The 14,437-nt window shown below is 43.5% G+C and overlaps 1 protein-coding gene across 5 annotated transcripts in view; it reads right to left on the bottom strand.

The window, feature by feature from the left end:
• The window catches only part of SETD4 (SET domain containing 4), a 124,958-nt gene that overhangs the window by 51,065 nt on the left and 59,456 nt on the right, over positions 1 to 14,437 (bottom strand). Inside the window, exon 2 of one of the 5 annotated variants that reach the window (XM_069474965.1) lies at positions 11,195 to 12,122. The exons of the other annotated variants lie outside the window; for them this stretch is intronic. Coding sequence (XP_069331066.1) covers positions 11,195 to 11,527 — 333 coding nt within the window. The 5' untranslated portion in view covers positions 11,528 to 12,122. The remainder of the gene's footprint in view (positions 1 to 11,194; positions 12,123 to 14,437) is intronic. 5 annotated transcript variants of the gene reach the window in all.

The raw sequence follows: 14,437 nt of genomic DNA, 5'->3' as shown, positions 1-14,437 counted from the left end.
TGTGCAAGTAGAAGATTCTTCTCTCACACAGATTCTGTAAGGAAGCTTTCTACTTAAACTCAAGCTTAGTATCCTTGCCGGTGGCTCTACATGCTGATGTCTGTATCTCGCTATCTGGTGCTGGAGTACACTCGCTGACTTGTGTCAACGCTGTAGAACACAGGAGTACTTTGACCAACAATGGAATATTGCCTGGCCTCCAACAACTGGCAGTGGATTTATGCCACAAAAGCCCATTGGCTACTACCCACAAGTCAGATTGGCACTTGCCATCCCAATAAACTGAGGCCTCCTCTCAGCAAAGTCCCTGATATTATTCTGGTCTATTTGGGCCCACTGATATCCCCTCTTTAAAAAAAAAAAAAAAAAAAAAAGTATTTAGATATCCTAATTCAAGAAGAAAAAAATGTGAGCCTCAATTTCAAAACTTACATCTTAACCTTTGTGGAACAATTCTACACTGCTTTATTCTGTCCTCGGACATATCTATTTCACACTTTAAAGAGGGTCCAAAAAGTGGCTCAGAAAGTCCTTCATGCTTTGGTTCAGAGACTGACAGGAGAACCAGAGAGTGTAATTAAAGCCTAAAGTGTCCTTGCCTAAGAAATTCATAGGCTCAAACTGACAGTGGGTTATAATAGAGTCATTCTAGACACATTATTGCCTTCTGCAGGCAGAACACATGCCATCTTGGAGATGAGAATGCTGCACTTCCATCCCTACCGTCTTTTCTATGATCTTTAATGTTTTGGGGCTTCTTTTTCCTTCAGACAGAGTCTCACTTTGTCACCTGGGCTAGAGTGCCATGGCATCAACCTAGCTCACAGCAACCTCAAACTCCTGAGCTCAAGTGATCCTCCTGCCTCAGCCTCCCGAGTAGCTAGGACTATAGGCATGTGCCACAACGCCCGGCTAATTTTTCCCATTTTTCATAGAGACAGGGTCTCACTCTTGCTCAGGGCTCAGGCTGGTCTCGAACTCCAGAGCTCCAGCAATCCTCCTGCATCAGCCTCCCAGAGTGCAAGGATTACAGGTGAGAGCCACCGTGCCCTGACTATGTTCTTTAATGTTATAGAAGTTTGGAAAGCGAAGACATTAGAAAATTCTGTAATCTGGTTGGTACTCCCATATCTGGTTTTACAGGTTCTTCAAACAGACAGCATCTGTTTTCTTGGCTTAAATTGTGCACAGTTAGTTCTTGGCTTGTAAATAGACTATAAATGCAATTTGTCAGCATTGCAGTGATCAAACATGTAGTTCTACAGAATTATCAATACCGTGACACAGCTGCTATTTTGTCAGATGATGTCATTGACAACAGGAAGAAGATCTAACATCTATTGAAGCTCCAGTGACATCCATCATGGCCACGGATACTTAACCCAGTGGTGCAGGGGAAAGACGTCTTCTGTCCTATAGACAGGGTTGAAGTGTGTTTCAAAAATTGTGACTGAGAAACAGGTGAAAAAACTATAACTCTCCAAACAGATAAATGCAAATGTAACAAACAGACTGTTCAAGCTCAAACAGCTCAAGCAACAGTTGGTCAGGTGGACTCAAGGATTTAAGAAATTAAAGCTCACACATGAACTGTTCAAATACAAACAATGTCACAATTGTCCTAGTTTACAAATTTTGACCATCCATAGTTTAGACTTCAATTATTTAATATTAATTTCTGCCTTAAAATCACCCAGTGACTAACCATCCAAACATTCAAATATCTCAAAACTATTGCATCTATTGGATTGAATTTATTCAGCCAGTGGCTTCCTCGCCTGGCAAGTTTCTAATAAAATTAGCTTTTTTAATTTTTTTTTAAATAACGAGACTTTTCTGGTGGGCTCATACAGAGTTTTCAAAAGTTCATGAGGCAATATTTAGAAAGCAGGAAATAAGGCTTTTTATACCCTTGAACTTGCTTTCTCCCATATTGTTCATAGCCAATGGGAATATGGGAATAGAGAAGTTGTTTGGGAGGCTGAGACAGGAGGATCGCTTGAGGCCAGGAGTTTGAGGTTGCAGTGAGCTATGATTGCACCACTGCACTCCAGCCTAGGCAACAGAAGAAGACCTCATCTCTAAAAAAATAAAAACAAAAATAAAAAAGTATGGGGAAGCCATTTTCCCAAATTACATATTCCCTAACTTTCACAATCTCTGACAAAATCCTGCTATGCAACCCAAAACTGAGAAGCAAAACTGCAGTAAGCAGTGCCAGTGATGGAGGCATGTTCAGCCCCAGTGGTCCTGGAGAAAGTGCTGAAACCACTGGGTTGTCAATCACCAATGGAAAACCACAGAAGTAGGACACATGACAATAAGTTATAACATTTTAAAAATATATATAACTATGAGGAAGTGCCTCTTCAAGTCACAGTGCCCATGTCCCTGTCCCATGTACTATCACCTGCTTTCTGGGTGCGTGAGGGCCGGGGTGGGCTTCAAGAGAGCATGAATGAAGGAGAAGCTCCAGAGGTAGCAAGGTCTGTAGTGACACCATGGCAGTGTGGTGCCTGGAAATGCCGTCCCTGCTCACGTCATTACAGCTGCTGGCGCTGGGCCTCACCCAATCCCACGTCCAAGCTCAATGTCCCTAAAGCCCTCTGCCCTTCATGCACATCCACTTCACGCTACAGGTCTTGGAGGGCTGCGACCACTGGAAATGCACCCAAGTCCCTGGCAGGGTTGGCCTTTGACTGGACCATTGTGGTGGCCACAGAGCCGATGGCTTCTAGGATTCCCAGAGTAGCGAGAACTGACATCTTGCAATCCGTGCATTAACCTCCATCTCCAAGAAAGAAAAGGGAGCCAAGCACGGGGACACTATCCTGCCCAGGGGAAAATCAGAAGATTCAAAGAGAAGGCACAGATCCAGGAGGCAGTCTACAAGCATAGCAGAATGTATATCCTGCAATATTCAGGTTGCTGATTTTGGAGAACATCTTTTTGAACCTAGCATAGTAAGTCCACCTATGGTAGGAACCCCATTCACGACAAGGTGCAGAAAATCTGACAGGGAAAATTACAGAACTCCCAATCCTCTTTGGCTAATATCAACTGAAGCTTCAGAACAATGTTCTAGGCCCCAAAAAAGTCCTAACCCAGCCTCTTGCCATCTTGGTCCAAACACACCATGATTATAGCGTTGCAGCTGGACACAGTGAACTTCTCCTGAGAATCAGGAGTATCTGTACACAGGGCTTCAGCGTTACCAATGGCAGAATCCGTGTAGGTTATTTGAATTATCTGGGGCCACTTGAGGTCAGTGCCATCAATTCCAACATTTGGGGGTCTCAGCCTCCCAAGCAGTCATCCCTCACAGAAGCTCCACACTCAGCACAGCACATTCCCTGTTCAGACGGAAAACATCAAGGACTCAGGTGCAGAGCTCTTCAGCCACCGGCTTCAGCTTGAGCAAGGAGCCTTCAATTTCCCAGAGAGTGACATCTCACCACAGACCCTCTGTGGACAGGTTTGCTGCTGCTCCATCAAGATGCACAGGCTGGCCAAGGCCCATGGACGACCACTTTGATGTTCCTGAGCTCCATCTCTAGCAGCTACTTCCCCCCAGACCAGACACACCAGGGGCTCCCCCAGCCCAGGTCTCCCTGCCAACAGTCTCAAGTTTTAAGCCCTGGAGGTCAGGGTTCTCAGGGCCAAGGAGAGCCTAGGGATGGAACCTAGAGACAAAAACGGGTCCCAGCCGTGTGGCCTCTGGGAGGATGCTTCAGGCTGCCCTGCTTCCTCCCACCAGTAGTCAGGGGCTCTAATCCTACAAGCAGCAGTCAGGGCCTCTGCTCACTGCTCTGGCCTCTTCTGCCCCCATGACCACCAGGTCATCCCCATCTTGTCACTGTGATAGTCAGCCTCTTTTAGCCCCCCCTTAGATTTCTCCCAAGTCATATTGCTCAAGCTCGTTCTGCTGCTGTCTGGGACCACTGATAAGAGTGTGGCACACTCTGTGTTCTGACTGCCCCAGAAATTTGCTGCCCACCTAGGCGTTGCTCCAATAGCCCAATTTCAGCACAACCAGAACCATTTCCTGCAGCATCTCAGGTAGGCTGGGTCCTCCTGGGAACAGCCTCTGAGACCAGCATACCTCCAACAGTGACACCGGCATGTCCGCACCAGCACTAGATTCAAAGGACCCAAGCCCCCTCTCTTGATGCACACTTCACAGCCCAACTTTTTTTTTTTAATAGACAGGATCTCGCTATGTTGCCAGCCTGGTCTCAAGCTCCTAGCCGCAAACGATCCTCCCACCTCCGATTCCTGAGCGGCTGGAATTACAGGTGTGCACCACCAGGCCCGGCTCCCACTCTCCCATCTATTTTGACTTCTCTCTTTTCATTTTGGATGCTGTTTCTTTCTTTCCCTTGCCTAATTTCCCTGGCCAGGACTTCCAGTATCATACTGAATGAACATGGTGAAAGTGGGTATATTAGTCCATTTTGCTCTGCTATAAAGAAAATACCTGAGGCTGAGTAATTTACGAACAGGTTTATTCGGCTCACCATTCTGCAGACTGTACCAGAAGCATCCCGCCAGCATCTGCTACTGGTGAGGGCTTCAGGGAGCTTCCAATCAAGGCAGAAAGTGAAGGGGCAATAGTCAAGTCATGTGGTGAAAGAAGGAGCAAAGAGAGGGAGGAGGTGGTGCCAGGTTCTCTTAAACAACCAGCTCTTACGTGAACTAATAAAGCGAGAACTCACTCATGAGAATCCACTCATTATCCCAGGGAGGGCACCAAGCCACTCATGAGGGATCCGCCCTCCTGACCCAAACACCTGCCACCAGACCTCACTTTCAACCCTGAGGATCAAATTTCAACATGAGACTTGGAGGGACAAGCATCCAAACCACATCAGAGGGCATCCTTGTCTTGTTCCAGACCTTAGAGGAGAAGCCTTCATTCTTTCCCTGTTCAGGACGATGTTACCTGTGGGATTGTCATATGTGCCCTTTACTATTTTGAGGTATTGCCCTTCTATACCTAGTTTGATGATGGTTTTTATCACAAAGGGATATTGAATTTTATCGAATGTTTTTTTCAGCATTTATTAAAATAATCATATGGCTTTTGTTCTTGGTTCTGTTAATGTGATGTATCACGCTAATTAATTTGTGTGTGTTGAAGCATCCTTATATCCCTGGAATGCATCCCACTTGATCATGGTGAATGATCTTTTAAATGTGTTACTGAATTCAGCTTGCTAGTGTTTTGTTGAGAATTTTTTGCATCTATCTATGTTCATGATAGAACATGATATTGGCCTGTAGTTTTCTTTTTTTGTTGTGTCCTTGTCTGGTTTTGGTATCAGGGTAATGCTGGCCTGGTAGAATGAATTTGGAAGTATTTCCTCCTCTTCCATTTTGTTGAAGAGCTGGAGTAGAACTTAAATGTTTGTTAGAATTCAGCATTGAAGTCATTAGATCCTGGGGTTTTCTCTGATGGGAGACTTTTTATTACAGCTTCAATCTCTTTACTTGTTATTGGTTTGTTGAGGTTTCTGTTTCTTCATGGTTCAATGTGGCTGGTTGTATGTGTCCAGGAACTCATCCATTTCTTCTAAGGTTTCCAATTGGTTGGTATATAGTTGTTCATAATAGCCTATGGATTCTTTGTATTTCTGTGGTCTCAGTATGACTCCTTTTTTTGTTCCTGGTTTTATTTTGTTCCTGGTCTTCTCTCTTTTTTTCTTAGTCTAGTGAAAGGTTTGATGACATTTTTATCTTTTAAAAAAATCAACTTTTCATTTCATTGATCTTCTGTATTATTTTTAGTCTTAATTTCATTTACGCTCCCTCTAATCCCTATTATATCTTTCCTTCTAATTTTGGTTTTGATATGTTCTTGCTTTTCTAATTTTTTGAGGTGCATTGTTTGGTTGTTCACTTGAAGTCTTTCTGCCTTTTTGATACAGGCATTTATTGCTATAAAATTCCCTCTTGGTACTGCTTTTGCTATATCCCATAAATTGTGTTATGTTGAATTTCTGTTTTCATTTGTTTCAAGAAATTTTTAAATTTCCCTCTGAAGTTCTTTATTGACCCATTGGCCAGCTGTTCAGGAGCTTACTGTTTAATTTCCATGCATTCGTATAGTTCCCAAGGTTCTTCCAACAATTCATTTCTAGATTTATTCCACTGTGGTCATAAAAGATACTGGCTATGATTCCTACTTTTTTTATTTTGTTCAGACTTGCTCTGTGGCCTAAGACGTGGTCTATTCTGGAGTATGTTCCCTGTGCTGATGCAAAGAATATACACAAGTATATTCCACAGCACTTAGGCAGAATGTTCTTTAAGTGTTACGTAGGCCTATTAGATCCAGTGTGTAGTTTAACTCTGATATCAGTTTTTTCATTGATTTTCTGTCTGGACCTTCTGTTAATTAGTAAGAGTGGGGTTTTAAAGTCCCCTGCTGTTACTGTATTGCAGTCTATCTCTCCCTTTAGAATTACTAGTGCTCCCTTTATATAATACAGCTTCAGTGTTGGATGCATAGATGTTTATAATTGTCGGATCCTCTTGCTGACTTGGCTGCTTTATCATTATATAGTGACCTCTTCGTCTCTTTTTACAGTCTTTGATTTGTAGTCTATTTTATCTAAGTATAGCTACATCTGCATCTCTGCCACTTCACTTTCAGTATATGTGTTTTTATAGGTAAAGTAAGAGTCTTCACCTATATGGGCAGCTTATAGTTGGGTCTCATTTATTCTTCCCTTTAGCCACTCTATTCCTGTTAGCTGGAGAACTGAATCCACTTACATCCAGTGTTATTATTGATAAGTAAGGACTTAATACTGCCATGTTGTTGCTGGTTTTCAAGTTTTTTTGCAACTCTTCTTTTCCTTTCTTACTGTCTCCCTCGGTGGTTAAAGGATTCTCTGGTAGTATGTTTTAATTTGTTGCTTTTTATTTTTAGTGAATCTGTTATAGGTTTTTATGTTGTGGTTACCATGAGGCTCACAAAAAACACCGTATAGATATAGTTATTTTATTTTTTTATTTGTTTTAATTTAAATAGAGTTAGGGGATACACATATTTGTTACATGGCTGAATTACATAGTGGAGAAGTCTAGGCTTTTAATACACCCACCACCTGAATAGTGTATATTGTACCCAAGAGGTAATTTTTCATCCCGTAGCCCCCTCATAACTTCCCCATTCTGAGTCTCCAGTGTCCATGAAGTCACTGCATGATCATGCCCACCCATTGCTTAGCTCCCACTTGCAAGTGAAACATTCGGCGTTTGGTTCTTTGTTCCTGGGTTACTTCACCTGGAATAATGGCCTCCAATTCCATCCAAGTTGTTGCAAAAACATATTTCATTCTTTTTAATGGTTGAGTAGTATTCCATGATATATATACACACACATATATATGCACATCACATTTTCTTTATCTAGTTATCACTTTGTGGGCACTTAGGTTGTCTCCATATCTTTCCAATTGTGAATTGTGCTATGATAAAAATATGGGTGCAAGTGTCATTTCCATAATATGACTTTTGTTCCTTTGTGTAGATCCCAGCAGTGTTATTGCTGGATCAAATGGTAGATCTACTTTTAGGTCTTTGAGAAATCTCCATCCTGTTTTCCACAGAGGTTACATTAGTACCACCTACACTGTATAAGCATCCTCTTTCCACTACATCTGCACCAGCGTCTACTGTTTTTTGGCTTTTTAATAATGGCCATTCTGATAGGTTAAGGGAATATCTCATTGTGCTTTTAATTTGCTTTTCCCTAATGATGAATGAAAATGAGCATTTTCTCATATGTTTGTTGGCCATTTGTTTCTCTTCTTTTGAAAAATGACTTTCTATCTTTTTCCCACTTTTTACTGGAGTTATTTGTTTTTTTCTTGCTGATACATTTGAGTTCTGTATAGGTTCTGGATATTAGGCCTTTGCCAGATATATAGCTTGCCAATATTTTCTCCCCTTCCATAGGTTCTCCACTTACTCCGTTGATTATGTCTTTTTCTCTGTAGAAGCTTTTTGGTTTAATTAAGTCCCATTTATTTATGTTTGTTTTTGTTGTATTTGCTTTTGGGATCAGGGTCATAAATTCTTTCCCTAGGCCAATGTTGAAGATCATTTTTCCCTAGGTATTCTGCTAGAATTTATATGGTTTCAGAGCTTACATTTAAGTCTTTAATCCATCTTGAGTAAATTTTTGTATATAGTAAGAATAGAAACACAGCAGTGACATTTTTTGAATACAAGGTCCCTTCCCCACCATATGTTTTTCTCTGCTATGTCAAATATCAATTGGTTGTAAGTATTTGGCTTTATTTCTGGGTTCTCTATTCTGTCCCATTGGACTGTGTATATACTTTTATACCAGTACCATGCCTAGCAAATTATTTTAAAGAGATGACAACTTATCTTGGATCACAAATAGAAACAAATAAAAAATGGGGGAAAAAACACTATACTTTAACTCCATTTTCCCCACATTTTGACTTTTAGTTATCTCAATGTACATGTTCCTATATTACCTATCACTTACCAGATTGCTGTGGCTACTATTGTTTTTTATAGATTTGTCTGTGGGCTTTATACTAGAGTTATGAGTGGATTGCACAGCACAATTACAGTATTAGAGTATTCTGGGTTTGTTCATGTATTTAATTTTACATTTAAAACTAAGTGCTATAAAATGGATGAATCTTGAACCATTATGCTAAGTGAAAGCCAGGCACACAGGGTCACATATCTTATGATTTTGTTTATGTGAAATATCCACATTGGGCAGGTCTACAGAGGCACAAAGTAGGTTACAGGCTGCCTAGGGCTGGGGTCATGGAAGGAAACAGGAGTGACTGATAATGGGTGCAGGGTTTCTGTTTGGAGTAATGAACATGCTCCAAAATTGTGGTAACGGTTACACAATTCTGTGAACATAATAAAAACCACTGATTAGTACACTTTAAATGGGTAGACTGTACCTTATGTGAATATCTGAATAAAGCTGTTTTTAGAGAAGAAAAAGTTCAAAGAACAAGGGATGCTACACAGCAAAGGATAACTGTTGTTTCACAGCAGCACAAAGATTCTTTTCCAAACAGTATAACATCACTGCAACTGAGTGCCATAGGAACTTCTCTTGAACATGGACCACTGATCATTAGGTGTGGTGATCACAGAAAACAACAAGACAGCTATGAAAGAAAAAAAATCAGTGTGGCTGCCCACACACTTTAGCATCTACCATCAAAGGGTCTCACCTATGCTTAACTCTACGATATGGTGAACCTCACCTACAGTGGAACACGTGGATCGGTGTGAAGTGTTGAGAGTAGCACCTGGCTTTGAGAAAGAACACAATAAAAATGAGCTATCAGTTTTTAAGAAGGCACTAAGGAATGAAGGAAGGAAACAGTTAACAATCCAGTTATGTTCTCTTTAGAGACACCTAATACCAGATAATAAAAAACAGTAAACCTGTATGTTTAGTTCCTTTCCTGTTGCTATAACTGCATGCCTGAGACTGGTAATGAGAAAATAGTATCTTACACTTCTGGAGTCTGGGAAGTACCAGGTTGAGGTGCCGTCCCTGGTGAGGAACTTCTTGCTGCTGGGGAATCTCTGCAGAGCCCTGAGATGGTTCAGGGTCATGTGGCAAGGGGAGCACAAGGGAAAGCCAACTGGCTTTTGTAACAGACCCACCGTCCTGGTAACACCCACTCTCCTGATTATCATTAATCTATTAAATAATTCATCCATAAATGGATTAAACCATCCATGAGGGCATAGCCCTCATGATGCAATCACCTCTTAAAGCGCCCACATCTTAATACCACTACCACTGGGGATTAAGTTTGAACGTGCGTTTCAGAGGGCACATTCAAGTTACAGCTATACAGAGACTCATTTTTCTATCATCATAGGAGTTGAGAACAATTATATCAAAAGAAAACTAAACTGTATATGTGCTGCTATAGTTTGAATGTATGTGTCCCTCAAATTTATATGTTGAAACCTGATCACCAAGATGACGGTATTAGAAGGTGGCAATTTGGGGAAAGTGATTAGATCGTGAGGGCTCTGCCTTCAGGAGTGGGACTAATGACCTTATCACAAAGGTACAGGGGAGCTGCTTCCCTCCCTTTTGCCATTCTACCAGGAGAGGACACAGTGTCCATCCCCTCTGGAGGGTGGGGAGACAAGGTGTCATCATGGAAACACAGACCAGGCCCTCACCAGACGCTGAACCTGCCAGGACCTTGATCATGGACTTCCCAGCCTCCAGAACTATCAGAATTTAGATTTCTATTACTTATATATTGCCCAGTATCAGGTATTGTTTATAGCGGCACAAATGGACTCAGACAGACAAGAAATCATGATACACATGTCAGAAAAAGTAATCTACTGACCTAATTTAAATGGATCAATAGAAATGTTAGGGAGAGATTCTATAGTGAGTTGATTCTATAGTTTTGCCCCAAATTCCTGTCCACCTGCCACCTCAGAATGTGACCGTTTGGTAATAGGGTCTTTGCAGATATAATTAGTTAAGATGAAGTTATTCTAGACTACGGAAGGCCCTAAATCTAGTGACTAATATCTTCATACGAAGAGGAGAAGACACACAGACCCATGGTACAGAAGGCAGCTGTGGATCACAGACAAAAACCAGCAAGTGATCAAGGCAGAGCTTCCACACTGAGCATGGCTGGCACCTGGATCTCAGACTTGTGGCTTCCAGAACTATGAGAGAATAAATTTGCGTTGCCATCAGCCCACACTGTGGAACTCTGGGGGGCAGCCCTAGGGAACTGATACATGTGCCATGCAGCGCAGCCACTGGACCACTAGAGGGCACTGTCTGGCAGCAAGTACTACCTACAAAGGGGACCAAAACAATTACTGGGAGTTTACAGAGAATTTCATAGGAAGAGTGTTCAAATAGTTTTCAGTGGTAAACAGGTTATAATTTATCACTTTAAAAAGTTGCAACCATTATCGTCTTGCTGAATAAGTCGTGGTCTTTGCCGCAACCTGCCTGAGAGTCCCCTATAAAGACCATCCTTGACCTGCTGCTGTTTCAGGCACGGGAAGGTATCTGTAGGACAAATGCCCCCACAATTCCCCTTCCAGGAAGAGATGCACGTCTTTCATTTCAACAGACAGGGTCTAATTGCTCTCCAAGGAGGAGGTATATTCCACTTACCAGAAACGTATGGGAAAGGCTGCTTTTCCCCAGCCTTGGCAACACTCTGCCAAGATAAGAGGCAAAAACAGGCTTTAGAACAAGCAGTGATGTGGGTCCCAAGGACAGCAGTAAGGGCCCCTGGATCCACATTTCCCAGCTCAGGTGCTTCACCGGCCTGCTGGGGGCCCTTCTCCAGCAGAGCAAGGGTGTGGCTGGTTCCTTTCTGGGCATGGAGCCCAGCCTTGCAGACACCACGCACAAACTGGTTCCTACCACATCTGTAGGGAGAATATCTTCCAAGTCAGCAGCCTTTACAACAAGTAGCACCCTTTTACCCAAGTCACTCTGCATATAGAGACCAGAAACCAATTCCAGGGTACCACAGGGACAGCCACCATGGTGACCTCAAAAATAGCCATCACATACCTGCTTGCTGTGCCTGCTCCACCCTGCTGGGACCTGGATAACCCCACCACCAGAGTTTAGGCACAGAACACACAGGGAAAGAAGGTGAGGTTGCAGTTAGGTGAGGTGGCACCACAGGATCTGCCCTCTCCCTGCCTCCTCCCATGGCACTCACAGCCCCATTGTTGGGACTCTAAACCACTTTATGACCCACCCCTGCGAAAGGCAGAGAGTGAAGAATGGGGACCAAGAAGAGGAGGTGGGGAGTTACTAAGCTGTTTGTTGACCTCTTCATGTGACTCTGGAACCTGACCTTAATCTTGCTTCCAGAAAGACAAAAGGATCCAGGTCTGCCCTCTGCTACCCAGACGTCCTTAGAACATGACAGGAGTCAGCAGTGCTCCCTTTCAGGTGAGGTTACAGACAGGTTCTTCTCACCTCCCACCTCTGCCCACGTTATCTGCCCCAGCACAGATATTCTGGCAGAGTCACAACTGTGCCTCGCCCAGCTCCTGTTATCCAGGAGGACGTCAGTAAATGCCTGGAAACAAATGAGCATATTGGTTTTAGACTGTTGTCTGCCTCCCTTTGCTGAAGAATATAATAACAGCAAACAATTATACAGTGTTACCATTTGTCAGCACTGCTCTAAGTACTTTTACAGTATTAACTTAATCCTTACAGCAATCATAAGAGAGAGGCCCTATAATTATTCCCAGTTTACAGATGAACAAACTGAGGCACTGAGAGATGGAGAACTTTGCCCGAGATCACACAGTGAGTAAGCAGCAGAGCTGGAGCTTTGCAGCAGAGAGCTCCCCACCCACCATCTGTTCACTCCTGAACATACCTGGTACCTAACAGGTGCTCACCGAGTCACTGCAGGCATGCCATGGACACGCAGCCCCTCACACCTCAACAGCCCTTTTAAAGGAGAAGAACCCTGGACATTCCATGATGCTGACGAAGACTTTGGTTCTGATCCTAATGATTTAGCCCATACAAAGGGATAATTGCCTGGCTAAGTGACAGCAAAGCCAATTATAAAAGAATCACAGCAATGTACCCAGTGAGAACCCATAACTCTTCTGAAGGTGTGCACGTGGCTATGCAGGTGGCAGGATCTGCATCAGGCACTGGAACTGTCCCGTCACTTCTGCTTTCAGGCGACACAGGTCCAGCTAGCTCAGATTTTTCATGGGGCACATGGCGTAAAGAGGCTATTTCGCTTGAATTCATTCAACTACCACCCTCAGGAATGTATCAAAATTTCAAATTTCACATTTCTGTTCTGTTCTTAAAAGACTTCCTCACAATTCCAATCCTTTGTGCAATGCTGTGTGTGCTGGCTGCAAGGGACAGGTGTTTACCCTCAGCCCGGGACAGGAGCTGGGAATCCTCTTTTAACTGCAGTCGTTTGCTACGGGTGCTGTCACAAATGACCACAAACTTTATGGGTTAAGACACAAACTTTTTATCTTATGGTCTTAGAGGCCAGAAGTCCTAAAGTCCAGGTGTCAGAGCTGTGTTCCTTCCAGAGGCCCTAGGGAAGGGCCCCTTGCTGTCTTTTGCTGCTTCTAGAAGCTGCTTTGGTTCCTTGGCTCACATCTCCTTCCTCCATCTTCAGGTACCTCTGACATATTCACCTCTAACCCTCTTGTTTCCCTCTAACAAAGACCCTTAACGATACACTGGACCCACAGGGATAACCCAGGAAAATCTCCCCACAACAGGATCCTGAATCACATCTGCAAATCCCTTTTGCCAGAGACAGCGACATTCACAGGCTCCGGGGATTAGAAGTGGTCCTCTTGGGGGAGGGGTACTATTCTGTCCACAATACTCTGAGCCCTTTCCAAACTCTTTCTCCTCTTTTCTCTTTCAAAGACCCCAGGCTCTTTTGAAGAGCACCCAATTTGATCCAACTAACCTTGTCACTATAACCCAATGTTCTCAACCTTTGCTGCATGTTAGAATCATCTGGAGAGCCTTTACAACTCCCAGTGCTTGCGTCACACGCCAGACCAATCAGAGCACAGCATTCTGGGGATGAGGACCAGGTAGCAGCACTTTTAAAATGGATGGAGTTCTAATTTTGTGCCCACACCTCGACCCACCTTTGGGAATTTGTTTTCAGTTGGACTTGTTCACAGGTACACACATCTCACTGGGAAGAAGACATATAGATCAATTTAGGTCTATACAGATATCTACTCTCCTTGGACAAACGTAAATGCAGATAATTTTATAGCCCCTAGGAGTTATGTAAGGATCAAATTAAAAATTCCCACTAAAGGGTTTGGCCCACAGTAAACATTTCCTCCCACCTGGGGGCGCACTGGGAATCAGCCACGTGGCCTGCCCACACCTGTTAAGTCTACTCACAGGACACCTAATTCTGAATTTCTCTTGAGCAAGCAAAGGGATCTGTGTCCAGAGAAGCAGTTACTGTGTCCAAGTAATTTCACTGCATCTTAGGAAAAAACATTCGCATTTTGCAGTGGACGATGGGCGCACGCCCAAGAAAATTACTCAGCTCTCGCTTTCCTCCCCTTGGGGTTCTCCCCAAACAATTTCTTCAGTCCAGCTGCCACGAATCTGCAGCCCAATCTGCAGCCCGCTACTGACCCGTCACCTTCGGTTTGTCTCCTGGGAAAGCACAGCTCCCTGGGCGCAGAGCCTGGATCAAAGACAGCGCAGCGCGACACAGGGCTGACCCAGGAGTTGGGGCGTTAACAAACCTTCAGGAACAGAGGGCCCCTCCTAAGAGGTGTGTGACCCAGGGCCAGAGCCTTGTGGTCCAGGACTCCCAGAGCTAGGTCCCAGAACTTCCTCTGCGCGGCTGTTCTGACTTTG

This window comes from Eulemur rufifrons, chromosome 7, assembly GCF_041146395.1.
Source record: "Eulemur rufifrons isolate Redbay chromosome 7, OSU_ERuf_1, whole genome shotgun sequence".
Taxonomy (NCBI): domain Eukaryota; kingdom Metazoa; phylum Chordata; class Mammalia; order Primates; family Lemuridae; genus Eulemur; species Eulemur rufifrons.
Note: the sequence above shows the minus strand (reverse complement) of the source record. Positions and strands in the feature narration are given on the sequence as shown.